Genomic DNA, 20,053 nt, shown 5'->3' on the forward strand with positions numbered 1-20,053 from the left:
ACTCAGATCTGTGTGTTAGCTTATTCTGAAAGTCAGTACCTTTACAACACGGCTTTAATGAGCCACATACACACACTGGTGTCAGATGCAGATTCACTCACATAGGTTCCAGAGCTGGCAGCAGCTTTAAACGCAGACGACTTGGAAATATGACAGCTTGGGCGCTCAGTAATTGATAAAGGTGTGAGAACAAGTAGATAGATCAGAAAGATTGTTAGCAGATAGCAGAGGCCCTGAGAGACTGATTAGAAAATAGGCAACTACCAGAGGAGAGGAGAGCAAGACATCAAAGATATAGATTATGTCAGTTGGCAGGGTGGGAAACGCATCAACAAATGTACTTCTTGTCTTGTGAATTAGCACCATCAGAGGGCTCAATCTGGCTTATTAGCGCTTGTTTTCAAGTGGCTCCAGAATGAATTTGGGCTTCCTTCCCACCCTGGGACTGAAGATGGTTTCAGAAGTGAGCGGAGCAGACAGAGCAGAGAAGAAGAGAGACAGAGGAGGTGAATGCAGAGCTACAGAATAGTTTTATTAGGCATGCTACAGACGTAATGCAGAATACACGAGAGAGACCATGAGAGGGGGAACTCAAAAAGCAGGAAACCAAGGCGCACCTCTCCTTGTTAGAAAATAATTCATCCTTTAATTGTGCCTCTTTAAAACTATACCAAATCCTTACATTTTAAGCTGTAGAAAATTGGACTTGGAAGAAAAAATATACAGAAGTATTATTTCTGAGCACACACTTTCAGCTGAGAGGTCCTGTTGGGTATTAAAAAAAGTCACCGCTGAAAATTGTTGCATTTCTGAAATGCAAAATTTCTGTGTTTTCAAATGCTTTCTTCTTTTTTCTTGTTAAAATGAATCAAAGGAACTCTAAAGGCACAGAAACTTTGGTCCAACTGAGTAGCCCTCTCGAGTAAACCGTCACATGACAATGAAATCACAGTGAATTCATCTTCTAACTGCTTTCACAGCATGCAACACTTTCTGATGTAAGATCCTATCATGACTAGACATGCTTAGAAAACCATTGTCACTGACAATTACACCTCACTGCTATGGAAAAAAGCACTGAAGGCTTCAAATACACATTGAGAAATACTTAGTCATGAGCCACATTCAGATATGTGACGCCACGTGACTTCAAAACTGGAGAACAATCTTGAACTGAAACACTAAAGAAATAATGGAATTCAAGTTAAACAGCCTGAAACAGGCTGTAGTAAGAACTGAAACAAGTCGCCCCAGGACTTTCTGCACCTTATTCCACACTGAGAAAAGAAGTGTTGTGCACCTACAACTCTGGAACAAAACCAAAAAGCTACGCCTGGTTTGTGGCAGAGCTTTGAAAGAGAAAATGAAGTCCAGAGGATGATGAAAGAGCCTGCAGTCTCGCTAACCTTCAAAATATTGAACACCAATGTGCCCCAAAAGCATGAGGATAGTTCACAAACATGACCAGCTGTAGAAACTGTTGATAATGTCAAGTAAGGCACATTACTGTATCTGTTCAACTAAATCGAGAATAAAAACACTGATCAACATCAAACTATCTCATGGGGAACATATTCAATCTTTTGCTAGACATAAAAATACAGAGGTACAGTAAAGAATCGCTGGGAGGATCCAGTATCTGCAGTGTACTCAAATGTTCTCTTTAAAAAGGATGCAAGTCAAAGGTCTCAGTCTCAAGGAATGACAGGATCAACAAAAACCCCAACAACAAAACGAATTCAATCAATGTGCCCCACAGAGTCCAGACAGGGTCTGAGGTGCTGCTGACAGCCAGCTAAGACCATAAACCCTGGGACTGACAGGAGTTTGTGGATCAGGTTCTTAGATGGTGGACTTGGAGAAGGAGACTCTCAGGTGCTGGTTGCCTCCCATGTTGTAGTTGTGAAGGTCGATTAAACCCTGGGTGGCCTCCTCCACCGTGGACATCTGGATCAGAGCCATTTTACGATCCCTGAAATGATTGGAACATAAGTGCCACAGGAAACAAACCAAAGTGCAAACAGTGAAGGGTTAATATTTACAGAGCTGACAAACAGCTGTCAGGTCCTGTTTGGTGAGTACACCTCAATTATTACAGTACAATAGCTCTACGTACTGGAAAAACTTGAATGCTTTCACAGTGCCTCCAGTGTTGGAGAATAGCAGCCGCAGGTCCTCTTCTGACACGTCTTGTCTGTAATTAAAAAGAGAGGTTCAGAGATTAAAGTCAGGTATGAGGTTTCTGACTGTCCGCAGTAAATGCTCAATGTCAAAGGTCTGGATATAAATTTAAATCATACAGATATTTAAATTAAGGGAAAAAAATTGAACTCCGTCTGAAACTTCGCACTCTTGTAGTTTTGGGTTTTGTAGTGAGCTCTTTGATAAAGACAGTTTAAATCAAATCAGGTCTAATAAACTGATCAAGCACTTACATGTTCACATATATTTGATATTTATGGTCACCTAAGATCACACACACAGAGTGATTTTGTGTTTCCAGAGGGAAGAATGAGCATAAATGACTCGGTCCACTTTTCTTAGACTGCACCTTTTATGAATGTTATTCTCTCCCTATCTCCAGCTCACTTCTCTCTATCTTCTCTCTGTATCTGTTTCTTTAGTTTTCTTTTTTTCAATCATCCTTTTGACAACCTCTTGCCTCTGAACTTTTGTCTTCTTGCAGAGTGGCAATATTTAAAGCCTTGAGTGCAGAGACTCCATTGGCTGAGAGGTGTCATGTAGGGTGGGTTTACTTGAATGCAATTGGACTGTTCCTTTCACTCCTTGCTCAACCATTACCGTACATACTTTAAAAGCCGCACCAGAAAAATAGAAGTGTTCCATCAAATTTAAGATCCCCTGATAATTTATTGATGATGGGTCCTGGTTTGTGTAGAATGGCACCCTCAGTCTCGACCTGGACTGCTGACCCCTGGTCTTTACTTATTCACGTTGATCACAATGCAAAGTTCTGAGTATAAGGTGCACCTAAAAGCCTTCAATTTTCTCAAAAGCCGACGGTGCGCCTTATAATCCGATGTGCCTTATATATGGATCAATATTGATTAATCATGGCTACCATGTTCAGGGGGCGTGGCTGAAGTAACAGCAAGACCCGGTAAAGAGGAATTCTGCTAAGTGCTAATGTTAGCAGGCTGGCCCAGGCTTCTTCTCTTGTTATTTGTTAGAGCAATACAGCGCCCCCCCAAAGGTCTGGCATGTGAAATGATCTCTGGAAACTGTTTTGTGAACGGCAGAAACGGCTTCGTCTTTACAGCGCACGGCACAGAAAATAGTAGGATAGGAAAATGTGCGGCTCCGTGTGGATGTAGCCTGAGTTTAACTGACTTATTGACTGTTTTGTTGACATTCCCTTTAGCGCAGCTCTATCTAGCTGATGCATAACGCAACCCCAGCCACTACTGTAGCTTCTACTCTATGCGCCTTATAATGCGGTGCGCCCTATATATGAAAACACTTTTCAAATAGGCCATTCATTGAAGGTGCGCCTTATACTTCGAAGCACCTTATAGTGCAGAAATTACGGTAAGAGATTGTGGGGAAAAAACTGAATAAAGTCTGGAAAGCATCAAAACAAATTTCTTTATAATTGGCCCTAAACCTGAGCAGTCGTGGTACTTACGGGATGTTGGAGAGGTGGAGGGTGGCAGATGGTGGGAATATGTTCTGGAAGTTCTTAGAGCCCGGTTTCTTGAAGCGATGGAGCGGGGAGTTTGCGTAGTCCTTCGTCAGGCCCTGATCGTCCAGGCCATCACGGGGCAGTGCCACCGTCTGGTGCTTGGAGAGCGTCACCCGGATGATCTTTCCATACATCTTTTGCCCATTCAAGTGGCTCATTGCTGAGGAGAGGAGAGATGTGAGTGGTGAGGATGAGGATTTGTGTCAGGATGGATTTAAAGGCCAATCATGTAAGAAGTTGTACTAAAAACATGCTTATGAGTAGGCCTGTCTTGATAATCATAAATTAATTAACCAAACGATAAATAAAAACGTCCTCGGTAAGTTTGCCAGCCTTGATAAACTGACACGTGCATGCATGTTTGATTTCCTCCTCTCTTTCCACCAAAGAGGCTGAATGAGAAGATGGCTCACTACGTCTATCTTTCCTAACATCGGGGTGCATAGGTTCTATAGCCGATTTAGCGGATAAGTAGCGGAGTGAGTATCTGTCAAAAATGTGATTTTTGGCATCTTTTGTGACGGGGCTGCTCGCGCGTACACACGGAGAGAGCTGAAGTGAGCGTCCTGAGGGGTAAGGAGGAAACACGCTAATATGAGTGATGGCACGAAAGATACAGTTCTTAAGCCGCCTGCCACAGTCCCAGTGTGGGAAGATTTTGTTTTTTATCAGAATGAACAAAGTGTGAGCTCATGAACACCAACGAGCTGATATGTCGCGTTTGTTTGGAAAAAGTGGCGACGAAGAAGAAGAAGGAGAGGTGCAGCGGAGCCTTGTTCTCTGACAATCCGCTCTTACTGAGTAAATAGAAATAAAAGCGCCAAATGGTGGGTGCTCAAAGACAGCTACATTGCCAAAGAAATGCAGCCCTTCAATACGGTTGAAAGCCAGAAATGTTCAAAATGTTTGACAGACAGTATGGATTGACTGGGGAAAAGTACATGTTATAAACAATTCAGGAACTGTATAAACTCCCTTTTATTTAGGCTATAGTTTTTATTGTTGTTGTTTTTTTGGAGTTTCATTTTTTCTTTAGAGACAGGGTCTATGTTTTATTATTTTTGATTAGTATTAATTATTTTCATTGACGTATTTTTTTCTTAAAGAGAGTCCATTTCATTTTCATTGTATTTTTTTTTTCTCTTTCTTGTTTGTTTAATTTATTATATTTGTTGTTTAATTTATTTTATTTAAAGATCCTGACCTTTTAATTACAGTTAAATACTCTTAAGAAATTAAAAATGTCTTGCTTTTGATATGGTGTACTCACTTTATTATCCCATTTATCATAATGACATCAATGAAAAAATGGGGGAAAAAAATCAAAAATAATATTGACAGTAATATCATTTCTCGGCAATAATATTTTGGAAAATTATCTTCTTGCAAAATTTGTTATCGTGACAGGCCTACTAATGAGAACAATTCTTAAACTCAAGAGTCTTTTCCTGTGCTCCAGAAACAACGTGATAGCTGTTTTTAATTTGTGTCATAAACAATGATCTACTTTGTGAAGAACACAGGTCTATTTCAGCAGACACAGTTCATTATTCAGGTTGGCTTTCGATAAAGTTACAGTAAGCCGTAGAGTGAGGCCTGATCATTAGACAAACAGCACAAGGTGCTAACAGCCTCTGCTCACCTAGCTGGGCCTGGTTGGCGTCTGACATCTGAATGAGAGCGCTGTCTTTCTTATTGTAAAGAATTTTCACCCTCTGGACATCGCCGTACACTCCTGCATTAGAGCCACAGGCAGGCAGGAGTAGAGGAGGTGAGGTGGAGAAAAAGCAGACAGTTAGAAAAACACAAAGTTAGCATTGGAAACAAGGATATATAAGAACAAGAAACAAAGAAGAGAGAAAAACAGACTACACACAAGAAATTTACAGCTGAATTAAAGAGTGAGAGGTGTGTAGAAGAAAGAAGAGAGAAGAGACACCTTCCAAACAGAGGAGTTATCAAGCTGTGTCAGATGGGTCTAAAAAAACAAAAACAAAAAAAACAGCATGCAAAACTAAATGACCTAACCGTGCATTCACGGGATACTTCAATTAACATTAACCCAAACCAGTTAACATGAGGGGAATGTTCTAGAAATGATCATACAAGATATTATGTGCAAACCAATACACACATCAGAGTTTACTAATGATAAGTTTAATCATCAAAATATCTTAAATGTGTGATCAAATTTAACAAAAGGAGAAGGTTTAAGATAAACTGAGAAGGTGAGAGAGATCCAGAGAGAATGAGAGGATTGAGGAGAGTCAGAGAGAGTCAGAGAGAGTCAGAGAGGGACAGAGAGAGCTAACGATAACATACCGAAGAGGGTAAACAGACTTTGGGGCGTAACCATCTTTAGAGGGAGAGAAGAGCAACAAGCAGCGTGAGACAGGTAGAGAGGTAGAAGAGTCGGAGCGGAGCGGAGGTAGAGATGGACAGATCGATCCAGAGCGGAGGTAGGTAGGAGGAATGGTGGTTTTTGTTTTCCCCCCGGAGAGTGATGGAGGTGGTGGGTTCATGGAGGAGGGGAGCAGGCGGCGGAGGAGGAGGAGGAGGAGGAGGAGGAGGAGGAGGAGGAGTCATGGAGGGGGTTGGAGGGAGGGGTTGTGGGTGGTTAATATGGGAGAAGGAGGTGAAGGGGAAAGGATGATTCAAGGGGTTAGAAGTCCCCCACCAGCACATTGAGTGGAGGGGGAGGCAGAGGGGATGGAGAGGAGGGGGGTAGAGAGAGAAAGAGATGGGGGAGATGAACAGGGAGGCAAATGCAAATTGGGGAAAGATTAAAAATAAAAAGTGAGGAGGGGGGAGGGACAAAAAATAAAATATAGGTCAGTACACTGGAATAATGCAGGTAGTTTGGTCAGAGATAATGGCTTGGATCAATGTTTCTTTAGTCAAAATACAGCAAATAACTTGCGCCAAAATGTCTTTCACCCTGGACAAGCATGGGGTAAAAGGTACATTCATGTCAAAATCATAATAAAATCAGCAATATAAACTCATAACCATGGGATAAAAACAACATGCAGCAGGTTGAAAATCAGAAGATCTACAGTCTTTCAGCAGGGAGGGAGGATGGTAATAAAGATGTGAGCTGAGGGGGGAAAGGAGTTAAAAGACCATGCAGTTAAAGAGCTGGATCAGCAGTGACATGCTGGAGTTGTTGTGAAGGCCACTTTAGTATAGTAATAGCATTCACACAAGTCCAAAAGGCTCAAAGAAAGCTGAAGCACAGTATCTTAACACCAGAGGTTCAGACTGAACAGTTGAGATACTGTCAGAGGCTCCGCCATGGCACATTCATTTACAGCCAGAGAGGAGAGACTGATGAAGAAAGGGGCAGAACCATTAGATGCTTTAAGTCACAGTTTTTAAAAAAAATGGAAGAAATAATAATATAAAAACAAAACAATAAAATAAAAAGAGAGAGAAAGAGGGAGAAAAGACAGCTAGCTCGCAAGTGTTTCAGAGAGGCAGGTGTTTGTTCCCAGGACTGAGAAACAGGTTAGGAGGACCACAGAATGATTTCATATGAGCTTTTCATATGAGCTGAAGAAAGGTGAGGAGAGCTTAGAAAGAAAAACAGAAGAGAGACAGTTAGCTGAATTAGATACAGTTTGACAAGAGAAGGGGAGGGCAGAACATTGCAGGAGGGAAACAGGGAGGGTTCTGGTGCAGTGACAGAAACAGCAAACCCCCTGTCTTTTAGGGGGACATAATGACTCCTGACCGAAAGGAGGAAAAAAAACATAAAGGCCCTGGGCATGAAAAGGACACCAGAAAATACAGCAAAGAAAAAGGTTAGACAAAATGTTCTGTCCCAAAATCAAGACTAATTGGAATAACAAGAGGTGTGGATTCCTAAGGCGCAGTTTCAATTATTCCTCAGTGTAGATGATTAGTGGCTGTACCAAATAACACCAATTTAACTGCTGGCGAAAAATCACAGCTTCTCTGAGGTTAAAAATATCCAGCTAGTTAAAAGTCCTTATGTTCAGCAGGTCTTTTTGGTGGATACAAGTTTTGAGCTGGGTTGTAGTAAGTGCCTCTACAAAAAGATATTTTTAAGCAAAAATCTTCCTTCCCCAGTATAAAGATCCCTCTCTGATTAAAAAAAGCTTTGAATGCACTCACATTAAAAAATGGTGCCCAATCAGAGGTGTTGATTTCTCAGGTCATATCTATATAAACCTCCTACTGGCATTTTCAAGACAATGAAAATGGAAACAGAAGCACAAAAGGACAAATGGTCATAACCGGCTTAAGAAAATAATTAACCCAGAGAGTAAGAACAAAAACCAGGGAGTAACACAGGAGGATGAAGTGGTGGGTAAGAGAAGTAGATTAAAGCCTGAGATAGTCCACCTGAGCGGTGTATGTGCCTTGTTGTGTTACTGACCTCCTCGTTGAGGTTGCTGACCAGCAGAACCCCACTGGACCCGGCCTGTCCAGCTAAGGCCACCCTTCCTGCTGCAGCTGCTGCTGCAGCTGCTGCACTCAGGGGGTTCAGGGCTCCTGACAGGGAGAGGACAATACAATCATGGCGTGGAGAGCAGCACTTTGACCAAACAGCCAAGCAGCACTGAGCATGGACGACAATAGCAAATCTACTGATGGACTTATTTATGTGATTGTTTCTGATCAAACTCTAACCAAAGCCATCATGGAGGGTTGTAATTTTAACAGCTAAGAAATTATTTAGACTGAAGAAAAATAAAAGGCTTTATCAGAATGTTCCTTTACTTCCTATGATAGCAAAAAACATCCAGCCAGTATGGACAAATAACATGATGATGTATGGAAGAAAAAGAAAATTGTGATCTACCTGGAATCTTACCGAGGAGGGAGTTGGAGTCTTTGCTGAAGGCAGCAGCTACTGTGGATTCAATGCTTGGCTGGCCATCACCAGCGGGCAGTTCAGGTCGGGTGTAGTCACGACTCTTATCATTGTTGTACTTGACATTTAGGTTGACCAGCTTGGAGAAGTCGATACGCAGTGTGCAACATGAATTGTAGATGTTCTGGCCATCGAGTGCCTGGCAGAGAAAAAAGAATGTCACAATACAGTACAAGAGGAAGAAAATAAGTCCCTTTTAAAGCTCAAAACTGTGGGTGGACCTTCTCTTACCAGTTTGGCCTGCTGTGCATTGACAGGATCACTAAACTGCAGAAGTGCCTGGAACTGATTGTTCTTTGTGAATGTGATTATCTTCATGACTGTGCCAAACTTGGAGAAAATCTGCCCCAAGATGAAGAAAATCCAAACTTCATGAGTAAAAGTGGCAAATCAAACAATCTGCTACAGTTGGTGGAAAATTTAGTTGCCTACCTGTTGCAGTACATCCAGTGTTACAGGGTAGAACATGTTGTCTATGATGATCCTCAGCACGGGACTTGAGGCTGCAGCGAGAGCTTCCTGAACATCTGAGCTCGGTGACCCACCAGACTGGACTGCGGACACTGCCTGAAGAACTGCCTGGGTCCGCTGAAAACAAAGAGCCACACAATCACAATCTTAGCAGCTGAGCTGAACAGATAGATTTTGACCCTTTGCTGACGCTGAATAAAAAGAGGCATGAAATAAACTAATGAAGGTTGTGTTATTTTATGATATTTAGAAATGCATTGGCAGTTGGCAGATTCATTTCAGAGTCATTTCTTGAAACTCAAATTTCATGAGACTCTTTCGAGTATTCAGATGCCAAACCAACACCTCAGACTCTCAACCTTGTACTTTGGAGGTACAGGGATTTGAACGTTCCATAAGAAGCTTTTCAGCAGGAGGGGAGTGCTTATTTGTGAAAGGAGCACTTGTGTGTTTTTTTTTTACATAAAATCTAAAGGATTAGCAGAATGTCCTTTTCCATCTGTCAATCAAGCTGCAGCTCAGGTACTGACTTGGACCAGGAGGAGGGAGCACATTTCTCCAGGGTAAACGTCTCTACATTCGTTACCTGTAAAATCTAGAATAGAGTTTAAAATTCTTCTTCTGACTTACAAAGCACTTCATGGCATCAGGCCATTTTTCATATTATCTGTCTAGGTCACTGCATTCTTAGCCTGCAGGTCTGCTCATTGTACCTAGGGTCTCTAAAGTAGTCTGGGAGGTCGATCTTCTAGTTATACAGGCTCCTTCTTTGGAATCACTTAACGGTTGAGGTTCAAAAGGCAGACACTATTTCAACTTTTAGGAAAAGACTTCAACCTTTCCAATAAAACTTATAGTCAGAGCTGGATCAGGTCTAAACCAGCTCTTGGTTATGCTGCTATAGAGTCTGGTTAGGCCTAAGGTTTTTGCCCATTAAAGGGAAGTTGTTCCACTCCTTATTCTGTCTTGATGTTAGGTCTCTGTCGATAAAACACAATTTACAGGTCTAAACCTGTTCATGTTTTTGGAAAGCGTCTTCAGATACTGTTTTTCACGATGGCGGGCATAAATAAAGGTAATTGATGGTTGATTGATAAGTGAGGCTCATCTTACCTGGTTTCCTGCATCAGTTTTCAGCTCCTTGTGATTGGAGTACTGAATAAAAACGGGAACGTTGCGGACATGAGGGGTTACTGTGGTGTAATAATTAACCATTGTGATGGCAGCTTCTTCTGTGCCCATCTCCAGGAAAGCCTGGATGAAAAGGAAAGAGGATCCCACATTATTTATAGAACTGCATTACTATCCTTTGGTTACCTGGGAGCAATGGCATACTCATTTTCATATAATCTAAACTTGTACTGTCTGCAGGTAAAACATGACCAAGCCTACCTACTAAACTTTTACTCATACGGTCATTCATGAGTTGGATTCAACAGTGTGGTGTGAACAGCAGATTCATTAGAGCAGCGCAGATAAAGTTATCTCTGTGCTGAAATGAGTCAGCTACCAATCGATTATGACTGCTGACACACTGACACTGGCACTCTAAGAGGACACACCAACTGTACTTGACAGTAATCTACCAAAGCAAAGCCGAGTACATCTAAAGGCTCTCCTCTGCACACAGATAAAAGCCTCTGTATTGAGCTGAATGTTTTACTTCATGAGTCTAAAGGATTCTTTACACATATCATGTTCAGAAACAAATAAATACCTTAAAGGGACAGTTCAGTTTTTTTGAAGTGGGGTTGTATCAGCTCTATGTGACCACTAAGGACATTAGATACAGTAGAAAGTTGTCTCCTCTCCCTCAGTAAGACAAACTGTAATCCATGGTGATGAGGAAATAGACGCTAACAGGGACAGACGGTACCAAATTCAGAGGCTATTTTCTCTGCCTACAAGAACTAAAATAAAAAAGTAATACCACAGTTTAAGAGTACGCTACATATAATAGTTTTTAAGTGCATTAAGTCTTCGAAAATATAAACATTTATCCAGACCTAACTAACTGGTCATGTGTCCTCACGCGCAGCGCTAGTGCGCTCTGTCCCCCCTCCTCCTTTCAGCTGTAGGGAATGTAAACAAGCTATGCTTCGGGCGCTGAATGTAGCCTCGTGTAAGTTTGATCAAGTATCGTAATTCTTTTGTTAGGATACATGACCAATTAGTTCGGTCGGGATAAATGTTTATATTTCCGAAGACTTAATGCACTTAGAAAATATTTTATGTAGCGTACTCTTAAACTGTGGTATTACTTTTTGATTTTAGTTCTTGTAGGCAGAGAAAATAGCCTTTCAATCTGGTACCGTCTTTCCCTGTTAGCGTCTATTTCCTCGTCACCAGCGATTACAGTCTGTGTCTTACTGAGGGAGAGGAGACAACTTTCTACTGTATCTTATGTCCTTAGTGGTCACATAGAGCTCATACAACCCCACTTCAAAAAAACTGAACTGTCCCTGTAAAATCTTTCAGTTTCGATATTGGTTCTCACAGATGCACCTTGTTCACTCACCTGGTTTTTCCCCTTAAGTGTGAGTATATTTGTGACTTTGCCAAAAGGTAAACCAAGAGCGATGACTTCAGTCTCTGAAGCTTCGTTTGGCAGTTTCCTGATGTGGAGCACACGGGATGGCGGGGCCTCCTCCACCCTTAGCTTTTTGCTGTCACTGCCGTTCGAGGTTCCATCTAAATTATCGACAGAGACACAAATTAAGTGAAGCCTGATAACCTTAAACACCGGCTCAAAAAGCTCTGACCTGCAGTGTTTCTTCTTTTGTTATTATGGAATTTTTCTTTTCCAAAAAGTCTTGACTCTTTGATCAGAGGACATATCGTGAAGAGTTAGCACCAAGCTCCATTTTAAAAGAATATCTCAATGTCAACAGTGAGGGTCTCTACAATTCTGCACAATACTAAGGATGTAAGGATATTAAAAACTCATGGTACAATAAAGTGGTGATAAAAACTCCATAGTATAAAATAAATTGTAATATTAAAAGCCAAAAGCAGTGACTCATTCCAGGGTTCTGTGTTGTTATGAGGCCATGAATAACAGTGTAAACACTTCTTTTAGTCTTTTGGCCTGTCAGTTTCTTTGATTTCACATTTTTCAGAATCTTTTTGACGGGATCATTTGCAGGGTGGCCTCTTGTATTACTCATATTCTGTGACGCATGGTCAATGCAGTCTGGCAGAGTCTGTATTGTGTTTTGTTGCTCTGTCACATTTTCTCCTTTATCACTTTTTGATACAAGAAAATCAAATGACTCTACACATTAGATTTAAAGGCAGCTGAAGCATCTCCAATTTCAAAATGCAGCTTCAGACCACACATATCTGAAATCTTGTGAAAGTTGTCACGTAAGTAATAAATGAGTATCACTCTGCTGGTGTCGTGTGTTGACATGGGTATGTTTATTTCTAAAGCAACAAGATATTTTCAACAGGATTCCTCTTTCCACACTGGCAGAGCTGGTTTTTACTGCTGTACCCTCTGTGTAATCATCATCTTTTCTCATTTTACAGTCTGACTGAAGCAGAGCGTCAGAAGCGATGTCTTTTTGTGTTGAAGAAGCATTGGAAGATGTGCTGAACGCCCCCTTTGAGTGAGAGAGCACTGAGCCTGAGGCAGAAAGTCTTGGTCAACAGAGAAAGTTTATCCAGATTGGTAGTAGTTAATATCTCACGCTTGAGCTGCAGACTTAGTCAAGCAATCTTATCTAAAGAAAGCCTGGGTTTACTGAGCTCAGCAAATGGTAGACTCTGGCTTTCCTTTGTACCAAAATAATGAGCGGTGTTAAATAGTCTCAACGCAGAACAGTCTTAATGAATGAATAATATCAAAAGACACAGAAATACAGGGATGAGTAGTAATGGGTTTTTATTGACACCAATGGCTTTATTGATTCTGCTTATTGATCCAATTCTTTATCGATTCCCTTATCAATACCTTGTGTGAATTTTCTCTGTACCAAAAGTAGCTATACAGGTTTTTGTGTCATCATTTTTATTGGTTTTATGAGTATGAGTTCGTCACTGGATCTGGATGTAAATAAATGTTAATAACTGGAATAAACCATCTCAAAGTGGTTACGGCAATGCTTTGAGTTGTTTACAACATAACACTTGCGGTAAGTTCTGCTATCTGACCTGTGAGTACTTTGACATTTGGAGTTTTCAACATTATTAACAAAGAGTAATTGTGATATGTTCCTTTGATTAAAGTTGAAATTCTGTTATAAAACTGAAGTTATACCAGTGTATGCTAACCACTAGCATATCAATGCAATTTCCCACACACACTACCATCAAGCTTGCACTGTTTTTTTTCAATATGATTTTTGGTCTATTAGGAGATGTGTCACATGTTCATTGTAATAAATAGGTTCATGGTGTGAGAGAGTAATGTATGTCTAGATGTAATGTATGTATAGATCCAAAATCGTGCAGCGGACGTCCGTATAATGGGATCCATTGGGGCATAGACAGCGCCGCTCCTAAAACTACATTAATCGTCCAAAAACTCATGTTTTTCACCAATATTCCATCATGGTCCTCTCCAGGTTAGTCCTCTGCTGCAGTCTGTGTCACTCCAGACAGCGCTGTGTGGCTGTACTGACCCCTGAACAGACGAAGACTTTGTTTACGTTTGTCCCTTCATGCATGCCCAGTACTCTCTGGAGAGCTGACTCCACTTCCTCCATTCTTTGAGGGACAAACGTAAACAAATTCTTCGTCAGTTCAGAGGTCAGTACAGCCACACAGCGCTGTCAGGAGTGACACAGACTGCAGCAGAGGACTAACCTGGAGCGTGACCATGATGGAATATTGGTGAAAAACACGAGTTTTTGGACGATTAATGCAGTTTTAGGAGTGGCGCTGTCTATGCCCAGATGGATCCCATTATACGGACGTCCGCTGCATGATTTTGGATCTAAATATCTCCCGAAGCACTGCTTGGAGCAGGAAAGCCTTATGGGTGGGTATTTTGTACTACTTCATTCTATAAACAATGTAAAAGCTGTATAAACCAAACTTATCCTTTAATGTAAAGAATGGATAAGGGAATAATTAAGCTTAAAAGCTAATGATATCGATGAATTGAACCATTTTTAATTAGTTCTTAACAGGTACCAATTTTTGATACCCATCCCTACAGGAACATGAGAAAGGTAGAAATAAGATTTTGCTAGACAAACTGCCCCTTTAAGAGCAGTTTCTTCCTGATTCTATTTAAAGTAAGAGGCTGTGTGTTACAAATCCTCCTGTGAAAACAGCAACAAAGAAGCTTAACTGTACCTATGCAGAGCTGGAGATTTCAGTTTACCAACGGTTAAAAATGGTTAAAACTCTAACTTCAATGTGAGTGACATTAGCTGCTATAAGTTGTTGTGAAATAATAAGAAACTGAGACAATATCAACCCCCATGTGTTTGCCTCAGCATTGTTTAATTTTAAATGTTAAATAGTCAAACTTTGTCTATGTCTACAAGAAGCATAGCTCTGGAGATTCTAAGACGTGCTTGTGATTTCATCCCACTGTAAGGAGGCATTAAAATGCAGTAGTACCCACTACGTCTGTTTCAGTCACATTCTGTGGTGTGTGGGTGCCCACCTACTGAGAAGCGTGATGTCAGATACTAAACAGCTCCCATGAGGGAACATTTCCACTCACAGAAGCAGACTTTTCAAACATCTAGACTTCTTCTGCCAGTTTTCATGAACTTTCAAATGGCATCATGCATATTCTGTCAAGCCCCTCCCTATTCAGGGGTGGAACGAACTCACCACTGATACTGCTCATGCCAGAGTTGGGACTGTTGTACATACTCAGCTCTTCTGATCCTCTCTGTGGAGCGAAAAGAGACACACAGGAGATAGTCAGGCACAGCTGTGACATGACGGGGGAAACATTTCCATTTTCCAGACAGGCCCTCAAAGACAACAATAAAACAAAGGTCTCAGTGGAGTGTTTAAACCAAGAAAAGGAAGACAGAGAAGTGTTTGCAAAGGGGCATCAAACAGCCGAGTAAAGGTCTGGCTCCTCCTCTTTTGGTGTGGGTTTAATCTTGCTGAATTTAAGATGTCAAGATGTGTCATTTTATCCTGAGCTATACGAGGCCCCAGGAGGCTTGGTGGAGCTGACAGGCGTCCTGCGCTCTTAAACCTGACTGATGGGATGAAGAGGAACCTGGCCAGGGACCCATTACACACACTACTTTGTAATAGCTTCATACACATCTTCTTGTATCTGACCAACTGAATTTAAACCAATTGTTCTTTTGTCACTAACATTCTTTATAGTTACTATAAACTAGATGTTGCAGGCTCTGCTACAGCGACATGACAGAAATAAATTTGAAGGGTAATAAAGTTGTCTGACTAAGGCCAAAATGTGAGCACACAGAGAACAAGCTAAAGAAATCCATGAGGAGGTTTTTCTCCGAACAGCTTACAACCAGCTCTGTTTTGTCTATAGCAGTGAAATATTGAAGAAATAAGCAAGATGGCATGACCCAGCAGATAAAAACTAGTATTTTACAACTGTTTAGTCTCCCTTTGAAAGAGGGCTTTAACTTTGTTTTGTGCTGATGGAAATGTAGCTGGCATTTAACAAATCCGGTTAGGTAGCAGGAACAACAAAGTGCTTACACAAGCAAACAGGTTTGTTTGGTGATCAGCAGAGAGACTAAAGCCCTGCATATTATATTCAACATCATTCTCACGCTAAGGGATCTCATCTGTATTATTATTTACTTTCATGTGCTCTCTTTTTTAATATTGCTTCAGAGCACTGTCAGGGATCAAGTGGGATTTTGTAACCAGACTCAGATACCCAGTTTCTGACTTTAACCCCTGAGGAATACCTCTAGTCTTGAGTAGAGCTGAAACGATTCCTCGAATGATTTGAGGTACTCGATTACAAAAATTACTCGAGTAATTTCCTCCGCCTCGAGGAATCGTTTCATTTTAAAAAAAGATCAAAGAGTGGTATTTCAAATAGAGCTGAGGCCATATTAAGAGAGTTTTCATACCCCTCAAGCTACCTCTTATACAAAATAGCAACTAGCAACAAATCTAGCTTCTTTTCTGGAGTTTGGAGACTAATGGGTCATTCTACGAAACGGGTGCCATTTGGGTCCGCAACATTTGATGAGATGTACAAGGCACAAAAAATGTGTCAAAGTGTGTTTACAAATTTTGGAGCTACCAAAGCAAGTGCTCTTATTGACATGCTGTATCAGAAAAGTCTATTTCTTAAAGAGAACAATTTTCATTTGAAAAATAATGTCTTTTATCCGATTACTGGATTAATCGATGGGATTTTCAGTAGAATACTCGAATACTAAAATATTTGATAGCTGCAGCCCTAGTCTTGAGCATAAGTGTTTTACATCCTGCCTCATGTAAAACATTGAATTAGGCCTGTCACGATAATCAATAAATCAATTAACCGAACGATAAATAAAAACGTCCTCTGTAAGTTTGCCGGCCTCGATTAACTGACACGTGCATGCATGTTTGTTTTCCTCCTCTCTTTCCACCAAAGAGGCTGAATGAGAAGATGGCTCACTACGTCTATCTTTCCTAACATCAGGGTGCATAGGTTCTATAGCAGATTTAGCCGATTTATAGCGGAGTGAGCATCTGTCAAAAATGTGATCTTTGGGGTGAAGACGGGGCTGCTTGCGCGTACACACGGCCGCCTGCCACAGTCCCAGTGTGGGAAGATTTTGTTTTTTTCAGAATGAACAAAGTGTGAGCTCATGAACACCAACGAGCTGATATGTTGCATTTGTTTGAAAATAGTGGCGACGAAGAAGAAGAAGAAGGGGAGAAGCAGCGGAGCCTTGTTCTTTGACAATCCGCTCTTACTGAGGCTTCTGGTCTGCAAAGTAAATAGAAATAAAAGCGCCAAATGGTGAGCGCTCAAAGACAGATACATTGCCAAAGAAATGCAGCCCTTCAAAACGGTTGAAAGCCAGAAATGTTCAAAATGTTTGACAGACAGTACGGATTGACTGAGAAAAAGTACATGTTATAAACAATTCAGGAACTGTATAAACTCCCTTTTTATTTAGCCTATAGTTTTTATTGTTTTGTTTTTTTTGGAGTTTCATTTTTTCTTTAGAGACAGGATCTATGTTTTATTATTTTTGATTAGTATTAATCAATTTCATTGACATGTATTTTTTTCTAAAAGAGAGCCTATTTCAATTTTATAGTATTTTTTTTTCTCTTTCTTGTTTGTTAAATTTATTATATTTTTTGTTTAATTTATTTTATTTAAAAGATCCTGACCTTTTAATTACAGTTAAATACTCTTAAGAAATTAAAGTTTCTTGCTTTTGATATGGTGTACTCACTTTATTATCCCATTTATCATAATTATATCAATGAAAAATGGATAAAAAAATCGAGGTAATATTGACAATAATATCGTTTATCGGCAATAATATTTTGGAAATTTTTCGTCTAGCAAAATTTGTTATCGTGACAGGCCTATATGGAAGTGTTACTTTAAACACTTTATTCACAGGGTTCTGTCAAATCTAAGAAGAGTACATGCACAACAATACACAGCATACTTTACTGTACTACAAAAACAGCTAATTTTGGTGTTGTGTTGACTATCTATAGTGAAAAGGATACAAAATGTAGGCAATAAACTCACCTTCACGCCAACTGCAACATCACTGATGCTGAAAGACAAAAAATTAGGAAAATAAATGTAAGCATACAAAATAGTACACTGTTTAATACACCAAAGCCAGATGTAGGGATATCACAATAGATTCAACGTAAGGGTCAGAGACACTTTAGAATTCAAAAAATGTAATACATTTCAATCAGTATAATTAATGCCCCTAGCATCTGAAGCTAAATTTCCATAATGCTGTTTACTTGAGTCAGTTTTCCTGAAGCAATTATTTCAAAGCTTTTGTGGGGGGGGAAAATGATTTAACACAGAAATAAGTTGCACTCATGTGTGCATAATCAAAAATATTCTTATTCAAACTGTATTCAAAAAAAAAGGTTGTTAGATTTTAAAAGAAAAACATAAGCTATATTTATATGTAACATTTTCCAGTCCAATATCAAATCCATCAGGAATCGATTACCTTTTTTTATCATTATTCTTTTAGCTCTTAGGAAATATTTACTTGGCAACAGAGAGCAAAATACAGCAGTTAGTGAATACACTATGTGTACTATCTAAGGCAGATGCAGAAAAGACTGACATTTAACACTAAGACTTATCGTTGTTTAGTACATACCCTTTTGGAACATACATATAGGAAACAACACATGACCCTGCACCACAGTTCCTTATTATAATGCATGTTGATATTTTAAACACATTATTATGAGCACCTTTCCTGCAATATTCTGCAACACGAATAATATTAGCTTTCTCAACATTGTCTAACAGTCTACTACCCAAAGGGCTAGTTTCTGACTCATTGCTCCTTCAGGGAAGTGTTGAGGTCATGCTTCTCCGAAGCGATGTCACCGTAAGTTACATTATCTTAACAACACACGGGAGTGCACCTTACGTCGTACTTAACCACCTAAAACAGTCAAGAACTTTATTGTTGTGCCTTGTACGAGCGGTAACATTAAATGGCAAACATCAAGAGGACAGTCTTCCAAAATAAACTAAGGATCAGAGAACTACTGAAACGCAGGCAGGTCTCATGCTTCTCATAAGATCCTGCAGAGCTAGCAGACCCCCTTGGTCAGTTAGGGCTAGTTAGCTCCAACATCAACACAAAGGATCCACCTTAACGGTTTGCTAAACTTCACTAGCCAGCATTAGCCCCCCCAGTGCAAACACTCTCGTTCGTAAAAGTATATGATTTCACACTCTGAACGTGTCTCACTTGAAAAGCGCAGAGCACGTCAAGCTTTTATCGGGTTAAAGAACTGACTTTAGGCACAAATTGAAATGAACAGCAGTCAGTTGCTAAGTTATGCTAACATGCTAGCGTGAGGCACTTCCTTGATGAAAGAGAGCGCGTGGCTATGGAAACCCGTTAACAGCCACACAACTCGACCTGAGCCTCTCTATAAAATGACGCATTAACGAACCGTGTGCTCTGTAGACCCCACATAACAAGCGAATGTTATACTCAAAACATCGTAGGTATAGAATTACCCGTCCATTTCCGAAGAATATCTCTGTGCCTCTGCTTTCGGTCCTGTTGTCTCTCCAGTTTACACCGACTCGACGCACGCACGTATACACATGAGAGCAAAATGGAGGCAATGTGAAGATGCAAGACGATGCAATGGCGGAAATAGGCGAAAAGTTCCGAAGCTGCTCAGCACAGTGCCTCGTCGAGATGAATTGGAATAAATGGTAGAAAATAAAGAAAATATAAACACCATAGACAGTGTAATATATAACAAATAACCGAATACCCACCCCTCACAAAATGAATGAATGAATGAATAAATGAATAAATAAATAGATAGATAGATAGATAGATAGATAGATAGATAGATAGATAGATAGATAGATAGATAGATAGATAGATTATTGAACTCGGGGGAAATTTTAACTTTCAAATGTAGGGTGAATATGGGTAAACTGGGACACTTTTTGAAAATTTACCTTTGACATAATTTTTGATTAAGAATCAAATGTTTTTGCCCATCACATGCTACCATTATAAATAGCTGAAGATCTCTACTATACTATGTAGAAGAAATAACAAAGAAAAATTTAACACTGGAAAGATTACCCTTTACCAAAAACAATTTAACCCAAAACCCAAATGTCCAGATACTGCTGGTAAAGTGGGACACCATATATTGACAAACTGGGACACTTGAAACACAGTTCATTTTTATTCAAACACAATAATAAAACAACAACAATTCATAATATGTTATTAGAAATATTAAAAACAGAGAGAAGCACCTCTATTAAAAACAATTGAGAAGGGTTGGGTTGGGTTAGGGTGGAG

General features: G+C 40.1%; 1 protein-coding gene across 3 annotated transcripts; it reads right to left on the minus strand.

Annotated features, from left to right (window-relative positions):
- Positions 1 to 446: 446 nt before the first annotated feature.
- LOC141807317 (polypyrimidine tract-binding protein 2-like) lies at positions 447 to 19,383 on the minus strand. Of its 3 annotated transcripts, none has more exons than XM_074693238.1 (14): positions 19,240 to 19,383; positions 17,755 to 17,782; positions 14,910 to 14,928; positions 11,593 to 11,765; positions 10,188 to 10,328; positions 9,036 to 9,191; positions 8,835 to 8,945; positions 8,532 to 8,742; positions 8,106 to 8,221; positions 6,026 to 6,059; positions 5,346 to 5,438; positions 3,647 to 3,863; positions 2,117 to 2,194; positions 447 to 1,972 (listed from the first exon to the last, which is right to left on the minus strand). In XM_074693238.1, exons 1-14 carry the CDS (start codon positions 19,245 to 19,247, stop codon positions 1,843 to 1,845), a joined length of 1,515 nt encoding a protein of 504 aa, XP_074549339.1. In that variant the 5' UTR covers positions 19,248 to 19,383; the 3' UTR covers positions 447 to 1,842. The 3 variants fall into 3 exon arrangements, with proteins under 3 accessions (XP_074549339.1, XP_074549338.1, XP_074549337.1); XM_074693237.1 differs by having other exon boundaries at positions 448 to 1,972; positions 8,544 to 8,742; positions 14,868 to 14,928; XM_074693236.1 differs by having other exon boundaries at positions 450 to 1,972; positions 14,868 to 14,928.
- Positions 19,384 to 20,053: the final 670 nt, after the last annotated feature.

Source organism: Halichoeres trimaculatus, unplaced genomic scaffold, assembly GCF_033239565.1.
Source record: "Halichoeres trimaculatus isolate MK-OKI-2021-1 unplaced genomic scaffold, fHalTri1.1 fHalTri1_scaffold_18, whole genome shotgun sequence".
Classification (NCBI taxonomy): domain Eukaryota; kingdom Metazoa; phylum Chordata; class Actinopteri; order Labriformes; family Labridae; genus Halichoeres; species Halichoeres trimaculatus.

Excerpts from the sequence above, each read along its gene's own strand:
- LOC141807317 (XM_074693236.1), bottom strand. Across the intron at positions 14,929-17,754 it reads ATGTTGCAGTTGGCGTGAAG|AGAGGATCAGAAGAGCTGAG; the intron begins GTGAGTTTATTG and ends TTCGCTCCACAG. Across the intron at positions 8,743-8,834 it reads ATGCACAGCAGGCCAAACTG|GCACTCGATGGCCAGAACAT; the intron begins GTAAGAGAAGGT and ends TTTCTCTGCCAG.